At 45.8% G+C, this 21,580-nt stretch overlaps 2 protein-coding genes across 8 annotated transcripts in view; one reads left to right on the forward strand and one right to left on the reverse strand.

The window, feature by feature from the left end:
• DOCK1 (dedicator of cytokinesis 1) overlaps nt 1-9,808 on the reverse strand; it is a 1,428,876-nt gene extending 1,419,068 nt beyond the window's left edge. For 4 of the 5 annotated variants that reach the window (XM_029610029.1, XM_029610028.1, XM_029610027.1 and 1 more), the window contains exon 1: nt 3,630-3,849. In XM_029610029.1, coding sequence (XP_029465889.1) covers nt 3,630-3,675 — 46 coding nt within the window. In that variant the 5' untranslated portion in view covers nt 3,676-3,849. Of the gene's footprint in view, nt 1-3,629; nt 3,850-9,584 lie in introns of those variants that run through there. The other variant, XM_029610025.1, reaches the window with a different exon arrangement.
• The window catches only part of LOC115095825, a 99,662-nt gene continuing 82,554 nt past the window's right edge, over nt 4,473-21,580 (forward strand). For 2 of the 3 annotated variants that reach the window (XR_003857885.1, XM_029610034.1), the window contains exon 1: nt 4,479-4,603. Coding sequence is in view for 1 of the 3 variants with exons in the window: in XM_029610033.1 (XP_029465893.1) it covers nt 6,077-7,477 (1,401 nt within the window). In the remaining 2 variants the exon portion in view is untranslated. Of the gene's footprint in view, nt 4,604-6,075; nt 7,764-21,580 lie in introns of those variants that run through there. The other variant, XM_029610033.1, reaches the window with a different exon arrangement.

Raw genomic sequence — 21,580 nt, forward strand, 5'->3', positions numbered from 1 at the left:
TCAATGCATAATTAAGCTCTGGAATTTGTTGCCAGAGGATGTGATGAAATCTGTTATAACTGCATTTAAAAAAAGGTTTGGACAAATTCCTACAAGGAAAGCCTATAAATCATTAAGGTGGAATTGCAGAAATCCACTGCTTATTCCTGGGATAAGCAGCATATCTACCTTTTGGAATCCTGCCAGATATTTATGACCTGGATTAGTCACTTTTAGAAACAAGATACTGGGCTTGACCCACTATGGCAAATCTTACATTCTTATAAAGTTTGGACAACAATGCCTTTAATTGTAAGAATTTAAATATTGAAAGGCTAGGAAGCCCCCACTTTTCTGTCAGCTCTTGAAAACCTAAGAGCCAAGCCACTGTGAAATACTTGGTCTACTCTAGCAACACCCGCCTTGCTCATTGTCTCAAAAACTGAGGTAAAAAAAAGACTTCAGGTAGATCTGGATTCTCCCACAAAGGAGTCAGAAGAGCAAGAAGAGAAGTCTACAAGGATTTGGTAGCAATTCTCTTCCAGAGTTATATCCCCTCTTCTAATAAAGGGTGATCTGAGACTAAATTTGGAAAACTCTTGGAAGACCCAAAAGCAATCAAATACTTCTTTTGTAGTTCTTAGCACCAATCCACTATTTCTCTTGAAAGAGCAGCCCAATAATAAAATATGAAACTGCTAGACCATCATTGTGTGTGTGCATGTGTGCGATTGTGTGAGTAAAACTTTACCTTGACAATGTACCTCCTAGCATCCAGATGATTTACTTCTACCATTAAGGTTCTCATCTCTGCAACTTGTATGTACTCAACATAGTATATCTCTTTATTGCTATTTTGATATTATATTACATTAGTAGAGCTAGAATGAGTCCTCAGAAACCCATGGTATTTATCCTGAGGGGTGGTTTTCACTGAAAACACATGGGCTCTTCTCCTAAAATGTGTTTTATTTTTCATATTCTAATGTTTAGCACTTTTTCCTCATATCAACTATATATCTTTCTTCAATAAAGTCCAAACAGAGTCTGAATGGTTGAGATATGTATTAACCTTCTAAAAAGGTTAAGCTTTAACTTTGTGAACAATGGCTGGTGATACAAGTCAAAAGTTGGCAAAGCTTTATAAATTTGTCTAGCTCATCCCAACAGAATGTTTAAATATATTTATGTTGGTTCCTGCAGAATAGCCTCAGGAATAATTTTCGATCAAGATGTTTTGAATATATTGTTAGCAAGAATTAGCTGATTGCATGAGCAGAACTCAGTGCCTAAATATACAGACTCATCAATCTTTTTTAATCCAAGTCATCAGCCATTACATTTTGATATACAGCCTTTGTTGACAATGGAGGTTTTGCACTATATATTTCAAATTTTGTTTCCACCTACATAGCTCCGACGTTTACCAATCACCACCATTCATACCTAATAGCAAAGAATGGCTAATTAGGTCATCAATGCATATTATTTGAGAACATGCCAAGTATTACACTACAGAGTAAATGAGTTCGGGATGGCCCCCTGACTCAGGACATGCCAATGCAACACAGCAGTCTTGGGTTTGAGTCTGCTGTCCATGAAGGCTGGCTAAATTCAGGTGCAACGCAGAGATAGCTCGATCCCTGGGAGGGTAGGTGGCTGCTGCCATGACAGTCCCTTCCGGCTAGGTAAACAATGATACTAAAAGGATCATCTTAGAGGAAACATCCTTTCAGTTCTCAGGATCATAGAAGGCATCTGCTGCTGCCTAGATATGCCATCTGATGTGAAGGGCTTAAAAGAGGGAAAAAAAGGAGACAGAAGAAAAAAAAAAAGTAGTAGCTGAGTTTTCCAATCAGTAAATGCATATACATTATGCTACATGGTGGTAAGAAAGCAGACAGCAGTAGCCTGGGCTACATAGTAGGCTTACTCTGGTGGCAGAGATATTTCAGAATAGGTCTACCCTTCTTTCTGGAGGAACTACTTCTCTAGAACGATTCTGGATGGACGAAAGCATCATCTGCCTACAGCTTGGTGGCCAAGAAAATTTCTAGATTATTTTCACACATTGAAATAAGTTCCTGCATGACTGGAAACAGCAATGCACATAGCCAGGATAAATTTCCCCTGCTAATCAAGGGTTAAATATTTCTAACCACTGTATTTATTTTTGTATAAAACAAGTCTGTTGATAGCAGAGTACAAGATGCATTTTTTCACAGTACATATCTAAAAGGTTCGAAATAATAAGCTGACTCAACTCCAGCACTAATTATAATTATAGTAGGATGTTTGTACTTCTATCCCTAAATACAGCCAATCTAAAGTAGGCTGGTACAGACTGTTTCTGCTGCTACTCAGTCACATGTTCTTTGACACATGGATTCAAGATCTGAACATTTAAAATATAGTCATACAGAGAAAGATTTCTAAAGAGAAATTACTATCAAAAATTAAAGTTCCACACCTTCAAAACAAACCTGGAAAGCCCCATTTAGAAGGGCTTCCTTAAGGAAAGAAGGGTGCCTGACAGATTTCCAGTTGGAAAAGAATAGTGGAAATGTTTTCCACAGATCTCAAGAAACAATGGATCTGGTCCATTGTTCACATAGCATCGATAGTAAAAACAAAAACAAACAAACAAAAAAAACCCAGAAATAAATAAATAGTGAGGCCTATCAGAACATTTACATGTATGTAGGATAAAAGCTAAGCTACAGGTCACAGAGCGGACAGAACTTTAATGAAAACATTTCGCCCTGCATCACCGGTTTCTCTGCAGTCCAGAGATGTTCCAGGTGTTATAACTGAGCAGCTAACAGCACATTTGTTTACAATGTGGCACTCTAGCAATTCTAAGTAGCAAAGCTGAGCTCCCCAATGCAAATGATCCATTGTATTAACCCAGCATAGCTATCCACCACAACTGTTCGGTAAATAAAAGGATGACCGAGTCGCTCTCTGTGAGGACCTAATAAAATATGCAAGGGAAGGGAACTAAAACAGCCCGCCCCAAGGCAAAAATCTCTGCAGGAGTGTTGTCACACGTGGTATGAAAAAAAAAGCTGTAAGTATATACACGAGACATACAAAACTGGCTCAGTACTTTTAAGCCATGAAAGTTATTTGGTCACTAACAAGTCTGGGACCGAAGAGCTGTTGCTATTCCACTGAGCGTCAGCGAGTCTCGAGAATAGGTGCATTTCGAAATTTTATAAGACATACAAGATAGTAGCGCTTTTAAGTTAAAAGATATAAAACTTATTTCAAAGTAAGAACCTTCGTTTTCCCTCTATAAGATATCGGCCTTCCTCGTACTAAGGAGTCACTGTAACTAGGCGCGCCTCTTCCCTGCCATTTCAAGAGGCTGCTCAGTCTCGGAAGGCACAACTATGAAAATGACAGCGCTAAGCAACTAACTATTTATTAATAATAAAAAAAATCCAGCCGAGTTTGTAGCGCAAAATACGGACAAAAAGCAAGCGGGGCGCCAAGGCACCAAACAGGGCAGCGCAGCCTCCGCGCTCTCAGTGTCCCGGGGCCCGGCGGCTTTCAGGGAAGTTCGGGAAAAGCGCGCGCCTGCAGACCGAGAAAACATGCACCGAAACAAAAATGAAACGCAAAACTAAAAGTTTGGCGGCTCTTACCCACGCCGTATTTTTCTTCCTTTTTGGTGGGGACCCAGCGAGTCATTTTCCAGAGAGAACCCGGCCCCCCTAAGCCCTCCCCCCGTGCAATTCCTGACGAGACTGCCTGACGTGCAGCAGCTTCCTGGATTGACTCCTGATGCGCAGACAAGGGAAATGAGGGACATGAAATCGAAAAGCAGGAAACTCCACTCTTAAGCCGCCATTTTCCAGCCCTTCGGGCAGGGGGAGGGAAAAAAAAAAAACAAAACTTTATGATGTCATGTGGTGCCGAGCGTCACCGCTTGGGACGAGGGTACGGGGGAGGGGAAGAGGATGTGGGAGCTGCACTCCCCAAACTCAAGCACTGACCGCAAGGGTTTGGGGAGAAGGGGGGCTGTGGTAGAAGTCGCTGCTGCTGCCGCCACGGAATAAACGAGTTGTGCTGGAGTTTCAACACTTTGTAAATCTGTTTCCCTTTCTCGGTACTACTGCCGCGTTTCCGCAAATCCAAATGTCCTCTTCCTAACATTTTGATAAAATTCCTAGTAGCTAAGGCCTTTTTTCTGAATCTTCAGAGAGAGAGAGGGAGAAAATCGGCGTATATTCAGCAAAAAGAAATTTGAAAATAGAATAATCTAGCCAGGGTTTGAAAGCTCATAGAAAGAATGGAAACCTCTCGCACTGCAGGAGAGAGTTAAGGAGGCCCGCCTCTCGAGGCATGGGCCAACTGGGCAGACGTGCGGCAGGCAAGAGGGAGGGGGGAGGGGGGCACAGCCTAGGTGCGGAGAGGGGCGGACAATGGGATTAGGGGCCAGTTCAAACCTGGGCATGAGCCAATGAGACAAGGAAGGAGGTAGGGCGGGGTGGGGGGAGCACATTTGCAGCCTGGAACAGTTTTGCTTTTACTTTCACTTTGCCTCCAGCACGGCTGTGCTGTAAGAGGAGCAGATCAGCTAAAGGAGCAGGAACCATTTCTTTGATTACATCATTGGGTAAAGTACATAGATTTTGTGGCTTATAGGCAAAATGTTGAGAATATTAATGGTAATTTTGTGTTGCTAAGGTCTGGAAGGTATGTTCACCCCCCCCCCCCTTTTTGCATTGAACTGGTTCTGCATTACCAGTACTTTATTTAATGAAAAGGCTTTGAATGCATGGCTGCTTCTGCCTGGAATGTTATTTTATTTAAGGAAATGCCTTAGCACATGGCTGGTTATATATATATTTTAACTAATATATATTTAGTGAATCGCCATGGGCACATGCCCACACTTTACAGGTTATTATATATATATATTTTATGAATTCATGGCTGGCTTTCAGCACAATGCTTGCTCTGCATGTAGCTGTATTTATTGAAAGGGCAGCGAGTGCAGGGCTGGTTATCTTTCACTTGTAGCCTCTTAAGAAACGCCATTGAAAGGGCCTACACATGGTGAATGCATAGGTGGTTAGAGCACATGGCTGGCAGTAGCAGGCTTGGTAGCTCAGTGGTTAGAGCACTGATCTTGTAGGCTTACTTTACTTTAAAATCGATGTTTTCTTGTATTGCTTTACCCCTCGCTCTCTAAATTGCTAGGAAGTGGGCAGGCTTCATGTCTACCATGCTACCTCAACATCCTGTGGATGTGCTTTGTTATACCTAAGTAATCTGACAATTAAAAAATAGCCAGCATTCCGTAGTTGGGAATTCTGATGATATGTCTGTGGGACAGCGGTATGGCATTTGAGTGCTCAGCCAGGTTAACAGGATGGTTTTTATATTAATCCTAAAGGTGATATTTAGCATTCGGTTACCATTTAAAGGGACAGCTGTCCCATGTGCACGTTTATACTGAATTATAAGGGGTACAGGACCCTCAGCTTGATAGATATGATTTAGGCTGCGCTATGCAGCTCTATACAAAGTAAATTAAAATATTAATGAAAGGTTGGCTTACATCTTAGCATGGTATTGTGGTTCTCATGGGAAGGGCTTGCCAGCAGAGGTCAGCACATGGCAGCGGCCATTTTGGGAGTTTAGCACATGGCAGCGGCCATTTTGGGAGTTTAGCACATGGCAGCGGCCATTTTGGGAGTTTAGCACATGGCAGCGGCCATTTTGGAGGTCAGCACATGGACTTTCAGGATTTTCTTTTTTTTTTTTTTTTATTACTTTCCTTTTACTCCCCAGGCCCCCCCCCCCCCCATGCGCCGGCACTCCCGCCTCCCCACAGAGTCCGGCCGCCCCTCGCCCCCCCCCCACCTTCCTCAGCTGCCCCCACCCCCATCCTGTTCCCGTCCAGCCCCCCCAAACTTGCCGGGCCCAAACGTGCGCCCAGCCCCCCCCCCCCCCCCCCCGGCTCCTTGCACCCCTCCCCCACCCCCCCCTTAGCAGGTGTGCGCACACCCACGTTTGGCTACCTATTCATATGCCCCCCCCCCAAAACTGTGCGAGATCTAACCATTTAATATGTCTACACAGCATGGCTACCACTCAGTTTGCTATGGCTTTTGCCCCGTCCGCACTTATGCCGGACCAGGCTCAGGCTCTAGCCAAGCGAGCACGTCGGAAGCCAAGCAAATTGCAGGAAAACTTCGCGGCAACGCCAGAAGTCGAAAAACGTAAGACCAAGACACAGAGGAATAAGAAGAGGAAATCCGCAAGCACACGACAACCGCGTAGCATCAGCCATTTGGGCTGCTATGTGCCGGAGCAGCCCCCTCCACGGGGCATGACCCCTGCAGCACCGACCCCTGCAGCACCGCCACGAGAGAACTTCGGCAATGTTACCGAACGACAGCTGCGTCAGCTCATGGACCAAACCTGGTCAGCGGCTGCTATCCATGGCACGGACAGGGTGAAGGCAATGCTGGATGCCTTAACGCATACCACTAGCCCATCCCCTGGCTCAGTGCCCATCGGTCCACAGCACGGTGCAGCGGGCAGCTCCAACAGTTCAGCTGGCAACACCCAGCCACCAGCACGTCAACAGACAGCTCATGGACAACACGGGCAACCGCAAGAAGGACAGAACTGTGAGTACCCTGATTTAAACCGGGGCCAGGGTAATGTGCAGGTACCCCCAACACAGCCCAGTTACCCACCACCAAGGAATGGCAGCGAAGTGTGCCTGGGGCCACAAAGCGCTCCTACTGACAATTTCGCTGCTATGAAAGCTATTTTCGATAACTGGCATGGGCAGGGTAATGCTAACACTAGCCCAACACAGGAAACAGGGCAGTCAGGACGACCCATGGGGGATATTTTACTTGTGACACCAACCCCAGCCCCAGCTACAGCTGTTGGAACACCAACCACAGCTACAGCGGTTGGAACAACGGTGGGTCAGCTGGGGACCAATGGGCACAATACCACTGGTAGCTCAGCCACGAATGGCAATAACGCTGCACAATACACATGTACAGTGGGCTCACTAACCGCGCATGTGTCAGAGGCGTTAAAAGAGAAAATATGGCGCAGCAAATATGTAGATATATTCGAGCTGCTCAGGAAAGAAGGGGAGGGTTCCGATCCCAAATGCCACGAAGCGTGCAAACTCTCAGCTAGGGAGAAACCCTGCATCGCTAAGACACTAGCTAATTGGTCAGCAGGATTCAGAATTCTGTCATCCATCATAGGTCAAAAATTTCCTGAAAAATGTTGCTCCTTAATTGCTTACCAGGACGTCATTTGTGGTGCTTATCGCACGTATGGCGGTACGGCTTGGTTGGAGTATGGTGCAGGAGGTTGTCCCTGGCTTCGCTGGCAATGCATACCAGCCGAGTACATGGTTAACTCCTCGCCAACATACTTTTACGGGAAGATTTCCATTTCGGCAAGGTCAGCCCTTTCGTCAAGGGCAAAGGTGGGGGCAAGCCACTAGATTTAGGGGTGGGGGGACTCCCATCTGTAGGCTGTTCAACTCTGGTTTTTGCAGATTCGCTGCTGCCTGCAAATTCAGACACGCCTGCATGGGATGCGGTGCAGGCCACCCTCAAACAAAATGCTCAAGGGGAGGAACCATCCCCCACACAGAGCAACAATAAATTCATTAGAGCACCTACCCCCATTAAGATACATAGCTTGCAGGTCTGTTTAAAGGGTTATCAGCCCAAGGAGGCCAGATGGCTATACGAAGGGTTTTCCCAAGGTTTTCATATACCTTTCATGGGGCCAAAAAGTAGTAGCTGAGTTTTCCAATCAGTAAATGCATATACATTATGCTACATGGTGGTAAGAAAGCAGACAGCAGTAGCCTGGGCTACATAGTAGGCTTACTCTGGTGGCAGAGATATTTCAGAATAGGCCTACCCTTCTTTCTGGAGGAACTACTTCTCTAGAATGATTCTGGATGGACGAAAGCATCATCTGCCTACAGCTTGGTGGCCAAGAAAATTTCTAGATTATTTTCACACATTGAAATAAGTTCCTGCATGACTGGAAACAGCAATGCACATAGCCAGGATAAATTTCCCCTGCTAATCAAGGGTTAAATATTTCTAACCTCTGTATTTATTTTTGTATAAAACAAGTCTGTTGATAGCAGAGTACAAGATGCATTTTTTCACAGTACATATCTAAAAGGTTCGAAATAATAAGCTGACTCAACTCCAGCACTAATTATAATTATAGTAGGATGTTTGTACTTCTATCCCTAAATACAGCCAATCTAAAGTAGGCTGGTACAGACTGTTTCTGCTGCTACTCAGTCACATGTTCTTTGACACATGGATTCAAGATCTGAACATTTAAAATATAGTCATACAGAGAAAGATTTCTAAAGAGAAATTACTATTAAAAATTAAAGTTCCACACCTTCAAAACAAACCTGGAAAGCCCCATTTAGAAGGGCTTCCTTAAGGAAAGAAGGGTGCCTGACAGATTTCCAGTTGGAAAAGAATAGTGGAAATGTTTTCCACAGATCTCAAGAAACAATGGATCTGGTCCATTGTTCACATAGCATCGATAGTAAAAACAAACAAACAAAAAAACCCCAGAAATAAATAAATAGTGAGGCCTATCAGAACATTTACATGTATGTAGGATAAAAGCTAAGCTACAGGTCACAGAGCGGACAGAACTTTAATGAAAACATTTCGCCCTGCATCACCGGTTTCTCTGTAGTCCAGAGATGTTCCAGGTGTTATAACTGAGCAGCTAACAGCACATTTGTTTACAATGTGGCACTCTAGCAATTCTAAGTAGCAAAGCTGAGCTCCCCAATGCAAATGATCCATTGTATTAACCCAGCATAGCTATCCACCACAACTGTTCGGTAAATAAAAGGATGACCGAGTCGCTCTCTGTGAGGACCTAATAAAATATGCAAGGGAAGGGAACTAAAACAGCCCGCCCCAAGGCAAAAATCTCTGCAGGAGTGTTGTCACACGTGGTATGAAAAAAAAAGCTGTAAGTATATACACGAGACATACAAAACTGGCTCAGTACTTTTAAGCCATGAAAGTTATTTGGTCACTAACAAGTCTGGGACCGAAGAGCTGTTGCTATTCCACTGAGCGTCAGCGAGTCTCGAGAATAGGTGCATTTCGAAATTTTACTAAGACATACAAGATAGTAGCGCTTTTAAGTTAAAAGATATAAAACTTATTTCAAAGTAAGAACCTTCGTTTTCCCTCTATAAGATATCGGCCTTCCTCGTACTAAGGAGTCACTGTAACTAGGCGCGCCTCTTCCCTGCCATTTCAAGAGGCTGCTCAGTCTCGGAAGGCACAACTATGAAAATGACAGCGCTAAGCAACTAACTATTTATTAATAATAAAAAAAATCCAGCCGAGTTTGTAGCGCAAAATACGGACAAAAAGCAAGCGGGGCGCCAAGGCACCAAACAGGGCAGCGCAGCCTCCGCGCTCTCAGTGTCCCGGGGCCCGGCGGCTTTCAGGGAAGTTCGGGAAAAGCGCGCGCCTGCAGACCGAGAAAACATGCACCGAAACAAAAATGAAACGCAAAACTAAAAGTTTGGCGGCTCTTACCCACGCCGTATTTTTCTTCCTTTTTGGTGGGGACCCAGCGAGTCATTTTCCAGAGAGCACCCGGCCCCCCTAAGCCCTCCCCCCGTGCAATTCCTGACGAGACTGCCTGACGTGCAGCAGCTTCCTGGATTGACTCCTGATGCGCAGACAAGGGAAATGAGGGACATGAAATCGAAAAGCAGGAAACTCCACTCTTAAGCCGCCATTTTCCAGCCCTTCGGGCAGGGGGAGGGAAAAAAAAACAAAACTTTATGATGTCATGTGGTGCCGAGCGTCACCGCTTGGGACGAGGGTACGGGGGAGGGGAAGAGGATGTGGGAGCTGCACTCCCCAAACTCAAGCACTGACCGCAAGGGTTTGGGGAGAAGGGGGGCTGTGGTAGAAGTCGCTGCTGCTGCCGCCACGGAATAAACGAGTTGTGCTGGAGTTTCAACACTTTGTAAATCTGTTTCCCTTTCTCGGTACTACTGCCGCGTTTCCGCAAATCCAAATGTCCTCTTCCTAACATTTTGATAAAATTCCTAGTAGCTAAGGCCTTTTTTCTGAATCTTCAGAGAGAGAGAGGGAGAAAATCGGCGTATATTCAGCAAAAAGAAATTTGAAAATAGAATAATCTAGCCAGGGTTTGAAAGCTCATAGAAAGAATGGAAACCTCTCGCACTGCAGGAGAGAGTTAAGAGGTTTAACTGCCTTCCCCTATACACCCCCTCTGCTCAGGGCAAGGCTTTTTACCAAGCACAGCTGTTATAACAATATATGCAAGGTGGGTTACAGCCTTTTTAGAATTCAGGTACAATAAGTACCTGGCCCCACGAGCTTACAGTCTAAGTGGGTACGAGGTAACAGGAGATAATAGTGATTTGCCAAAGGTCACATCAATAGGAGAAGTGGGATTTCAATATTTGTTTCCAGTCCATTGCTGTAACTAGTAGGCCACAACTTACAAGGTACATTCCCCTTTCTATTTCTTATGAAAATGTAGAGGATTTTTTTTTTGCCATGCTTTAAGAAATATAAATGAAAACAAATCTAGGTTGCTTAATTTAGCAACCTATTTCTCTGTGAGATATTTTAGATATCAATTTTTCTATACCTACATTTTATGTGGGGGGGGTCCCTTCTAGATTTTGTCACAGATTCCTTTTGGCATGGGACAAGTTTTTATGTTTACTCTGTGTTTCGCTTTACCCGTTTGTAATTTATTTATGTTAGATACTATACCTGTCATTACCCTAGCAGCCAGCATGTAAGCTGAAAATAATTTTAATGCCATCAACTGAATGTGGCAAATTTTGCTTCCGATCAGGCGGTACCAGTAGGCCCAGTACTGGTGCAGCAGGGGATATTTCTTTCACTGATTCATCCTCCTGAAGAATTGGCACCCTAAGAAAAATCACAGCCGCTGTAATCACCTAATCTGAAGCAAAAATTAGTAAAAAGCAAATTTAGCAAAATTAGTAAAAAGAAAGAAAAAAATGGCACATATCCCTGCAATATACCATGTTGCAAACTATGCCAGCTCATGCTACAGGACCCCCATAGTTGTTCACATGGGAAAGACATTCAGTTGTACAAGGGAATGCTGTTCATGTTCCTCCTCTAATGTTTGATATATTTTTCAATGCAGAAAATGGGAAGAAAGGTGCTACATTGATGATACACATCAAAAGTTTAAAAAAAATTAACGTACACTCACAGACACAAGATCAAACATCACAGAGACCACCAAGGGAGAACACTTTGCAAAACCTGACCACTGCATCAGCAACCTTGTGATCAGTATTTTTCAAAAAGGAAAATTCAAAACACTTAAGGAATTTAAGAATTTTAAATGAAAAATGATCAGACACTTTGGAAATGACAAGAAATGACTCAACAGAAACTTGGATTTCTTTACTAATTATGAACTATAAAATTCCACTGTCTGTCACCTTCTGTTCACCCATCAATCACTCCCCCTACTTCCTTGTCACACTAACATTGGAATGTATTTTATGATTCATTTATATTTTCTAGCAATGTCATCTTTTGCTCATTCTCTTAAGGACTTAAGGAAGGGTTGGTTCCCGAAAATCAAGAATTGTAATAAGTTAGTTCAATATAAAGGTATTACCTTATATATATTTTTCATATTGTTTATTAATATTTATTTGTGTTAAATTTGGTTCTAGCTCATTTCATGGAATGTCTCCTATTCTTAGTACTATTTTAAAGAGTAAATAACCGCTCCCTATTAAGTCACTCCACACCACACTTAATTTTATAAACCTTTATAATATCCCCTCTCAATCATCTTTTCTCCAAGCTAAAGAGCCCTAACCTATTTAGCTTTCTTCAGAAGGAAGTCATTCCATCCCCTTAATCATTTTTGTGTTTTCTCTAGTTTTGCTTCTCTTTGTATTGAATATCTGAATTTATTTTTATTTATTTAAAAGTTTTTATATCCCATTTGTCTTGACACAGTTCAATAAACCCATTGACCCTGTGTCAAGATCAAAGCACAATGTTATTCTTTAAGAAATTATACAGTTTCACCATGTTGTTTTTACATTTTTTGACCAGAAGAGCCAGGCATAGATGTCTTGTTTTCAACTGGATCTTGAAGATACAGGGAGATAAAGAGATTTTCAGAAGGTCACATGGAAAGTGGGTGGCAGAGGAAAGTCTTCAAGTTTCAGGACTTGTGTTGAATATCATAGACCACTGCTCTAGTCATGACCAGACCTTTCCTCCTCTTAGCATATATAATCCAGTAGTAAATAATAATAATTGATATTGTGGCAGAAACTGGACCAAAGATACTGATGATAATCACTAAAAATTAGTGTTGATTATAATAGTTATGCTGTAATGTATAACTTGTACTAACAAGATCAGCTGCCTTCTTCTGAGAGCTGATCTTATCTGGGACGGTAAGGTAGAATACATTTTTTTAAAATAAATTTCAGTAATAAAGTGAGCTTATCAGTCTATCTTTGGTCTATATAAGGTAATACACTTTACCAGAGTGTAACTCCTATTGCAGTAGCTCTCCACTGCTAATCCCACACCAGAGTAAAGAAGGAGGCTTGATGTCAGTTGGCAACCAACCATAAAATCTGCACTGCCAAATGATTACTATCCTTATCAAAATGGTCCTCAGAAGCTGCAGCTTTTAATTGACAAAGAATCCCAAGCTTTTCTTCCTATGCCACTGTAAGGAGTATGGTCTCAGGTGGTAGTAATATGAAGTTGTAGCAAATGTGGAAACTTACATTGAGGGGAGTTGGTGCAACCTGCAGGGAGGAGCTCTGCAGGTCCCCACCATTGGTAGGCGGAGTGGAGGCCCAGCTGGAGATTCGCCAGTACCAGCCCTCGTTCCCCTTAGGTTGAGCCCTCGGGTGCCGGGGCCAGCTGGACTTAGGCACAGGCCTCCTGGATGATGAAGATTTGATGAGATGCAGGTGCGAGGCCAGTTCAGGAGGAGCACGTGGAGCCAGGTTCAGGCAGAGGTCTAGGCAGGCAGCAAACAGGCGGAGTTGATATTCTGGCAGAGCTAAGAGCACGTGCTGAACAACAGAGAGAGGAAGAAAGCTGGGGTCCAGCCAGAGGGTCAGCCCGAGAAAAAGCCAGGAGCTGGTCCGAGGTCAATAGCCAGGATTCCAACCCAAGAAGCGAGGGCAAGTGAGACAGAGAAGACAAGACACTGAAGACGGACGAAGGAAAGACCAACCAGGAAGCCAGGAACCAACTCAGGAACACACAGGAGCAAGGAACAGGAACACAGGCAATGCACTTCTCAATGAGATGACCTATAGCCAAGGCACTGGATAGTTGGCTGGGACCTCCTTATATCTGGTCCCAGCCATGACATCATCAGCGGGCATCAGTGTGACTTTCCTGCCACTGGCCCTTTAAAAGTGCAATCGGTGCATGCACGCCCTAGGGAGACCCAAGATGAGTGGTGTCAGAAGGGGCATGGCTTCCCGGCGCCACTGCAGAGGGGAAGCACCATTGTTAGCCGGTGCAACCCGGGCAGGAACCTGGCCAAACCGCACTGCGTGCTGAAGGGTCGGACCTGGCCCCGGAGTCACACCAGAGTGCGGCAGGTGGCCGCTGCATGAGGAGGAGGGCCCGGCTCCGGAGTCGAGGGTGAGTTCTATGGTTTGTGTGGCAGGGCTGTGGACCGTCAAGCATAATAGTATCCCCTCCTCTAAAGCCTCTCCCTGAGGGTTTAAGCGTCTTGGGGTGAGAAGCATGGAATTCCTTCAGAAGACTCTTATCTAGGATGTTAGAGTCATGTTCCCAAGTGTTTTCTTCTGGCCCGAAGTCCTCCTAGGCAGTCAAATCCTCCCATTTCTTGCCCCTTCATCGGACGTCCAAGACCTCTTTCACTTGGTACAAAGTATCCTCTTCGGAAAACACCTGTGGTTCAGGTGGTCTTCTCAAGGGCCAAGAGAGACTCAACTGTTTCAACAGGGACATGTGAAACTCAATATGGACTCCTAATGAAGTGGGCAGTTGATACTGGTATATCACAGGACCAAGCTGACGAAAGATGGGAAAAGGACAGATGTAACACGGGGCAAGGTGTATCAAAGGCATTTAAAGGCAGATATGGCGCGTATTCAGCCAGACCTTATTCCCGGGTTCAAACCGGGGTGCTGGCCTACGATGCGCATCTGCAGTTTTCTTAAACCTCTCCACTGTTCTCTGAAGAGTCTCAGTTGTGCAGTTCCAGAGTTACAGTACTTGTTGGGCGGTCATTTGGGCTGCGGGCGATGGAATCGATAGTGGGATTGGCAGATGTGATGCAGGTTGTCTGCCATACACAATCAAGAAGGGAGAGGATCCCATAGCAGAGCTGACATGTGAACGAGGTGAAAACTCGGCCCAAGGTAAGAGAGATGCACAGTTATCTTGTTTTGAAGGAAACACTTCAAGGTGCAGTTGGTCCGTTCAGCCTGACCATTGGCTTGAGGCTGATCTGCTATTGTAAAGTCCAGAGATATATTAAATTTTTTACACAGAGACCACCAGTACCGGGCTGTAAATTGGAAGCCTCGGTCAGAGACAGCATGCTGGGGCAACCCATGCAGGGGGATGACATGATGGGAGAAAAGCTGGACTAGTTCTGGAGCTGTGGGAAGCCCAGGAAGTGGGACAAAATGAGCCATCTTTAAGAAACAGTCAATTATGGCCCAAATAACAGAAGAGAGAGGGAGGGAGGTCCACCACGAAGTCGATGGACAAGGGGGTCTAGAATTCCCTGGGCACTGGCAATGGCTGTAACAGCCCTCAGGGTCGTCCTGGCAAGGGTTTCTGCTGTGCGCAGGTGGAACAAGAGTCCACATAGGCTCGGATGTCACATTGCATCTGCGGCCACCAATAATACAGTTGGAGAAGGGCAAATATCCAGGCCCAACCAGGTTGTCCTGCTACACGGGAGTCATGGGACCATTTCAACACTTTTTCACAGAGTCTGTGTGGAACGACTGTCTTTCCTGGAGGAACAGTCATGGAGATGGACAGGAGGATTCTAGTGGGATATAAGGTGTGCTGAGGAGGTTCTGGAAGGTCCTCTGGCAGGAAGGAGCAGGAAATTGCACCCACTCAAGCATTTTTGAGTGCCAGGTGATAGATACCTCAGCTCAAAATCAAAATGAACAAAGAAAAGAGACCTGCGAGCTTGTCAGGCATTTAAATGTTGCATGTGCTGAAGGTGCTCCAGATTTTTATGATCAATATAGATGGTTATGCAATGTTGAGTGCCCTCCAGCCAGTGGCACCATTCCTCTAGGGCTAACTTGATGGTGAGAAGTTCCCTGTCTTCTATTCTGTAATTGCATTCCACTGAGGAGAATTTCCTTGAGAAGAAGGACATGGATGCAGGGTGCCCTTAGGAGAGTGCTGACTTAAGACGGCCCCTACCCCCACTGAGGAGGCATTCACTTCCATGATGAAGGGGTAAGGTCCAGATAATGCAGACATGGCTCCCTCAGGAATGCGTCTTTTAGATCTTGGAAGGCCATCACAGCCTCGGGAGACCAGATCTTGACATTAGCCCCTTTTCAAGTGAGGACAGTGAGAGGAGCAGCAATCATGGAGTAGTTAGCAATAAAACGCCTATGCTAATTGGCGAAGCCCAGAAACCTCTGTAGAGCCCGCAAGCCTGTTGGCTGGGGCCAGACATGGATACTTTTGAGATTTGTCTAGATCCATGGAGAAGCCTCTACTGGAGACAGAGTACCCTAGGAAAGGAAGGCTTTCTTTTTCAAACAGACATTTGTCCAGTTTGAACTATAATTTATTTATTTATTTATTTGAAGAGTTTTATATACCGTTATTCGGGAAGCCATCATAACGGTTTACAAAGTGAATACATTTTAACAAATGGGTTTTGAGATATCATAACATGTTGTAATTACAATAATAAACATAACCAAGTAAGTCTCTGCAGATATAAGGCTGAATGTGGAGGAAGGTTAGTTAGGTTGAGAATTAAGGTTATGAGTTCATTTGAGAGTTGGTCTGTGTAGATGATTGTGGATCCATGAAGAATTTACGAAACAGTAACAGAGACGCTGAAGGACTTGGCAGACATCACAGCGATGGGATGGCAGGTCTTTGGAAAAATTAAGAATGTCATAAAGGAAGTCTCCGAAGATCTCATTCATCATCTTTTGGAAGCCTGCTGGAACATTGCATAATCCAAATGGCATGACAAGGTATTCGAAATGCCTATCTCTTGTGTTAAAGGCTGTCTTCCATTCATCATTGGGCCGAATGCAAACCAGGTTGTAAGCCCTCCGCAGATCCAATTTGGTAAAATTCCTTTCCTCTCGCAGGTGGTCAAATAAGTCTGAGATCAGGGGCAAGGGGTACCAAACCTTCTTGGTGATTGCATTGAAACCCTGCTGGTCGATGTAGGGATGGAGTCCTTAGCAACAAAGAAGAATCCCGCTCCAGCCGAAGATGTAGAACGTCAGATGAACCCTTTGTTCAGGTTCTCCTGGATGTTTTTTTCGCTCGCCGGAGAGGGACCCTGCAGGCTCGCGCTGCCGGCGCCACCCATCGGGGTAAGAGCCCCCTCCTCTCCTGCCGCCGACCGACCGCTCCGAGGCCCTCCCAACATCCGGCGCCTCCTGACCGCGGCACGAACAGGACCCACCCACAGACGCACCTCCCGGCCTATCGGATGCCTGCGCCGCCCACCTACCTCACCACCGTGACGCCGAGGGCCTTAAAGCAAGGCCCGAACCCCAGGCACCACGCGCTGGGCGTCACTCACCCGAAGGAGCGCGACCTAAGGGGCCTGCCCCTTAGTGCCCCCCTTAGTGCACCCCGACCCTTCGGGCCAGAACAGACCTCCCATCCCATAGGTTCTCTGGCTCCTCAAGCCATCCCAACCAGCCCAAGGTTCCCTCCCTGTTCCAGACCTACCAGCCATTTAAAATGCAGAGCCCAAGGACCTCTTAGATCCCTCCCCACCCCCCAGGCCCCACAAGGCCTAGACGAAGGCCAGACCACACCGGATCATCTAAGACATCCCCCCCCCCCCCCCCCCATTATGGATACAGGACACCCACGTGCCACTCAATGCTTCTACCCTCCCTACAAACCCTACCCAAAATACACACCAGCTAGAAACATACACAGAAGACTCCTCCAGATCCCCCTACTACAAACCCCCATATGGCCGCCCTATCCGTCCTCACCCTCCTACTACTAAACACACAGTCCATTACAAAGAAAATCCCCTTCCTAAACTACCTCCTTTGTGACCTACATCCTGACATCCTATGTATCACAGAATCATGGCTCAAAGACACAGACAACCCCGCTCATTAATCAACACCCAAAAAACGATTACAATATCTTCTCCATACCCAGACACAAGAAAAAAGTAGGCGGCCTACTGTTCCTAGCCGCCAAGAAACTCAAATTCAGCTCACTCCCCATCAATTTCCTACTGCCTGTTGAACTCAGTCAGTTTAAGTCCAAATCCCTCCAAATCCTGCTGATCTACGCCCCCCCCAGGCGCCCTCAGCAAAGATCCCTGCCCCCCTCATCGAAACCATCGCAGCCAGTATGAACACCAGCCACCCCACCATTATCCTAGGAGACTTCAACCTCCACCTTGACAAGTCTCCCCTCTCCCCTTCATGTGAACTCTTCCTCAATTCGCTAACAGCGATGGGCTTCATACAAGTAATAAATTCCCCCACGCAGAGATCAGGCCACATCCTGGATCTGATCTTTATTAACAACAAAATAACACTCAACTCCCCGCCCACCACCTCCACAGTTCCCTGGTCAGACCACATGTTAATAGAAACTATGCTCCAAGTGGACCACACCCACAACCACACGCAAAACGACTATAAACGTATAGTCTTCACCAAGCCATGCTCCAGCGAGACCCTAGAAAAAACCTTACCTGAGGCCCTCAAGCACCTGGACACCACTAATGCCATTAACGCAGTCAATTCATGGACCACAATCAACATGGAGACAGCGAAAAAGATCTGCCCAACCATTGAAAAAGATATCGAAACCACAGCAAAAAACAAGTCACCCTGGTACAACAAACACCTCAAAAACATAAAACGCCGACTAAGACAAGCAGAAAAAGCTTGGCTAAGCAACCCCACAAGCCAACTACGCGACAGATATAGAACACTTCTATACATATACACAACGGACATCAACGAAGCCAAGCGGAACTTCTACTCCCAGAGAATCCACAACTACCAATACAACCCGAGAGTCCTATTCAACTATGTAACTCGGCTGACACAACCCATCAACAACCCAACGTCAGAAGAAACCCCAGCCATACCCAGTCACAGCTTCGCCCAATACCTTATAGACAAAACAGCAAAACTCAATCCAAAAGTCTCACCAATCAACCCAGAACCCTGCACACAAACAATCACAACAGCAACATGGTCGCAGTTCGACACCGTCGCCTCCATCGAGGTGGAAAACATGATTCTAAAGATCAACCCAGCAGCACACCCATTCGACCCCATCCCAACAAAAACCCTTAAACTAATTCAGAACTGCCTAGCCAGACCCATCGCCGACATCACCAATCTCTCCCTCGAACAAGGGGTGCTCCCGGATGCCCTCAAATGCGCTGTAGTCAAGCCCATTCTAAAGAAAACCCCAACTCGACCCTTCCATCCCATCAAATTACCGACCCATCTTGAACCTACAGTTCTTGGCCAAGATCATCGAGAAGACAGTCAACCAACAACTCTCAGAATTCCTGGAAACCCGCAACATACTAGCCCCCGCTCAACATGGCTTCAAAAAATTCCACAGCACCAAAACACTACTCCTCACCCTCACTGACACTATACTACGAGGATTTGACAAAGGCACATCCTTCTTCCTGATCCTATTGGACATCTCCGCTGCGTTTGATACAGTCAGCCATAAGATTCTAATTCACAGACTCAGCGAAATAGGCATCAGTGGCACCATTCTCCAATGGTTTCAATCATTCCTCACAAACAGATCTTTCAAAGTAGCCCAAGGAAATACAACTTCAGAAGTAATCCCCCTCCCATAAGGAGTCCCACAAGGCTCATCCCTATCCCCCACCCTCTTCAACATCTATATGCTCCCACTATGTAAATACTTAGACAAAACAGGACTCACCTATTTTCTGTATGCCAATGACGTACAGATCCTGCTCCCCATCAAGGACAACATCGACAATACCTTAAAACAATGGGAAACACACCAGACAGACATAACCTCCATCCTCTCAAAAATGGCACTGACGCTTAACCAGAACAAGACAGAAATCCTTCACCTCTCCAGAAAAGCCACAACACCCACCCCCGACCCCCCAACACAACCCAACTACAACATGCTCTCAGCGGTTAGAGACCTTGGAATTACCTTGGACCAGGAATTAAACTTCAAAATTCACATCAAGACTCTGATAAAAGAAGGATTCTATAACCTCCAAATCCTGAAGAAACTCCAACCTCTACTTCACCCCCCAGACTACCGGACAGTACTGCAGTCCCTCCTGTTCGCCAAGATCGACTATTGCAATGCCCTCCTAACCGGCCTCCCAGCATCCACCCTCAAGCCCCTCCAGCTCCTACAAAATGCCGCCGCGCGGTCACTAACAAATAAGAAAAAGTCAGCCCACATCACGCCAGCACTCAAACAACTCCACTGGCTGCCTGTCCCCTTCAGATCCCAATACAAAACACTCATGCTCATACACAAAGCAATCCATAATGACAAAGCCAACTGGCTACAAGGTCCACTGACCCCTCGCAATCCCACCATAAATCTCCGCTCATCCAACACAGGCCTACTCCACATTCCCCCCACCAAAGAAACACATAGAGTCTCAACCAGAGAACGCGCTGCATCCATAGCAGGCCCTCACCTCTGGAACAACCTTCCACCTGCCCTCAGGACTGACCTCTCCAAACCTACCTTCCGAAAGAACCTCAAAACCTGGCTCTTCTGGAAAGCATTCCCCCCAGACAAATAATCCCGCCTCGAGCCCCCCCCCCAACAATCCCCTTCCCCCCCCCCCCCAGTTCCCAGTCCAACCTTGTACATAATTAGCCTAAACCTGAATATATTGCAATAAGTTAAGTTAACAAACATGTTATTTTATGATACTATCAGTTAACCGGCTATATATAGTTAGCTAGGTTCTCAATTTAATATGTTATACTGTATCTTGTCATTAAGGCCAGCCTTAGACATTCTGTTATATGTGAACCAATGTGACATACCATATCGAATGTCGGTATAAAAAAAAAAAATAATAATAAATAAATGTATTCCAACCTTACCTTTGTCTCAGGAAGTGACAGTGGGTATACCCTACCCTGCAGTGGTCTGGAGCCTGGCAACAGCTCAGTCACACAATCAAACTCCCTATGAGGGGGTAGGCACTCCGCTTTTTTCTTTGAGAAAACATCCGAGAAATCAGCATATGGGGCAGGAACCCCAGGTACCATTGCCGCCAAAGGTAGACATGGAGAGGCCCCCAACTTCTGTAGGCAGGAATGGTGGCAGTTGGGACCCTATTTGGAGAGTTGCAGAGAGGTCCTGTCAAACTGCAGAGAGTGGAGTTATAGCCACAATAGCCCTAGGACCATGGGGTGAATTGACTTGTCAATCACATGGAATTCAATTTGCTCTGCATGGTAGCGCACTTATGCTCAGGGTTACCAGAACCGTTGTGAGAGTAGTTCTTCTGGATAACGGGTCTCCCTGGATGGAGGAGATGGCCAATGGAAGTTCCTTAGGAATGGTTGGAATGTGCAGATGGTCCACCATAACATTCATAAGGAAGTTACCTCCTGTGCCGGAGTCCATGAGAGCCAGAACAGGGAAACTCAAGTTGGCCATGGTGATGACTATGGGAAGGGTCAGTTGGGGAGCCCAGAGTCGAAAGACATGGGAGTTTCCCAGACGGATCGGGCACTACGCAATTCAGTGCCCAGCCCCACCGCAGTTTTGGCATAACCCTGCCTGTTGCTGCCACAGTCGCTCTTCAGGAGAAGTGGCCATGACCCAGTTGATTTGGTTCCTCTAGTGAACCAGCTGGAGACGGCCCAGAAGTAAGTGGCGAAGATGGTGGAGGCAAATGGGACCTTGAGGAGGTGGGTCTGCAAGGTGAACAGAAGTCCTGGGCTCGTTCCTGGAGGTGGCAGTCTATCTTTCTGGCCAGGTTGATGAGAACCTCCAAGGATTCCGGGTGATCTTGAGCCACCAGCTCGTCCTTGATGTGAGATGAAAGCCCCTCCAGGAATATGGGGCATAAGCAATCCTCCCTCCAACCAAGCTCTGTAGCTAAGGTGCAGAATTCAATAGCATAATCTGTCAGGGACCCCTGGTGAAGTTGGAGGAGATCCATGCTGGAAGCAGCCTGGTGGCCCAGGTCATTGGAGAACTTTTTGAAGGATGAAATGAATTGCTGCAGGTCTTGAAGAAGTGGATAAAAGCGTTCCCAGAGCAAGGATGCC

This window comes from Rhinatrema bivittatum, chromosome 7 (assembly GCF_901001135.1).
Source record: "Rhinatrema bivittatum chromosome 7, aRhiBiv1.1, whole genome shotgun sequence".
Taxonomy (NCBI): domain Eukaryota; kingdom Metazoa; phylum Chordata; class Amphibia; order Gymnophiona; family Rhinatrematidae; genus Rhinatrema; species Rhinatrema bivittatum.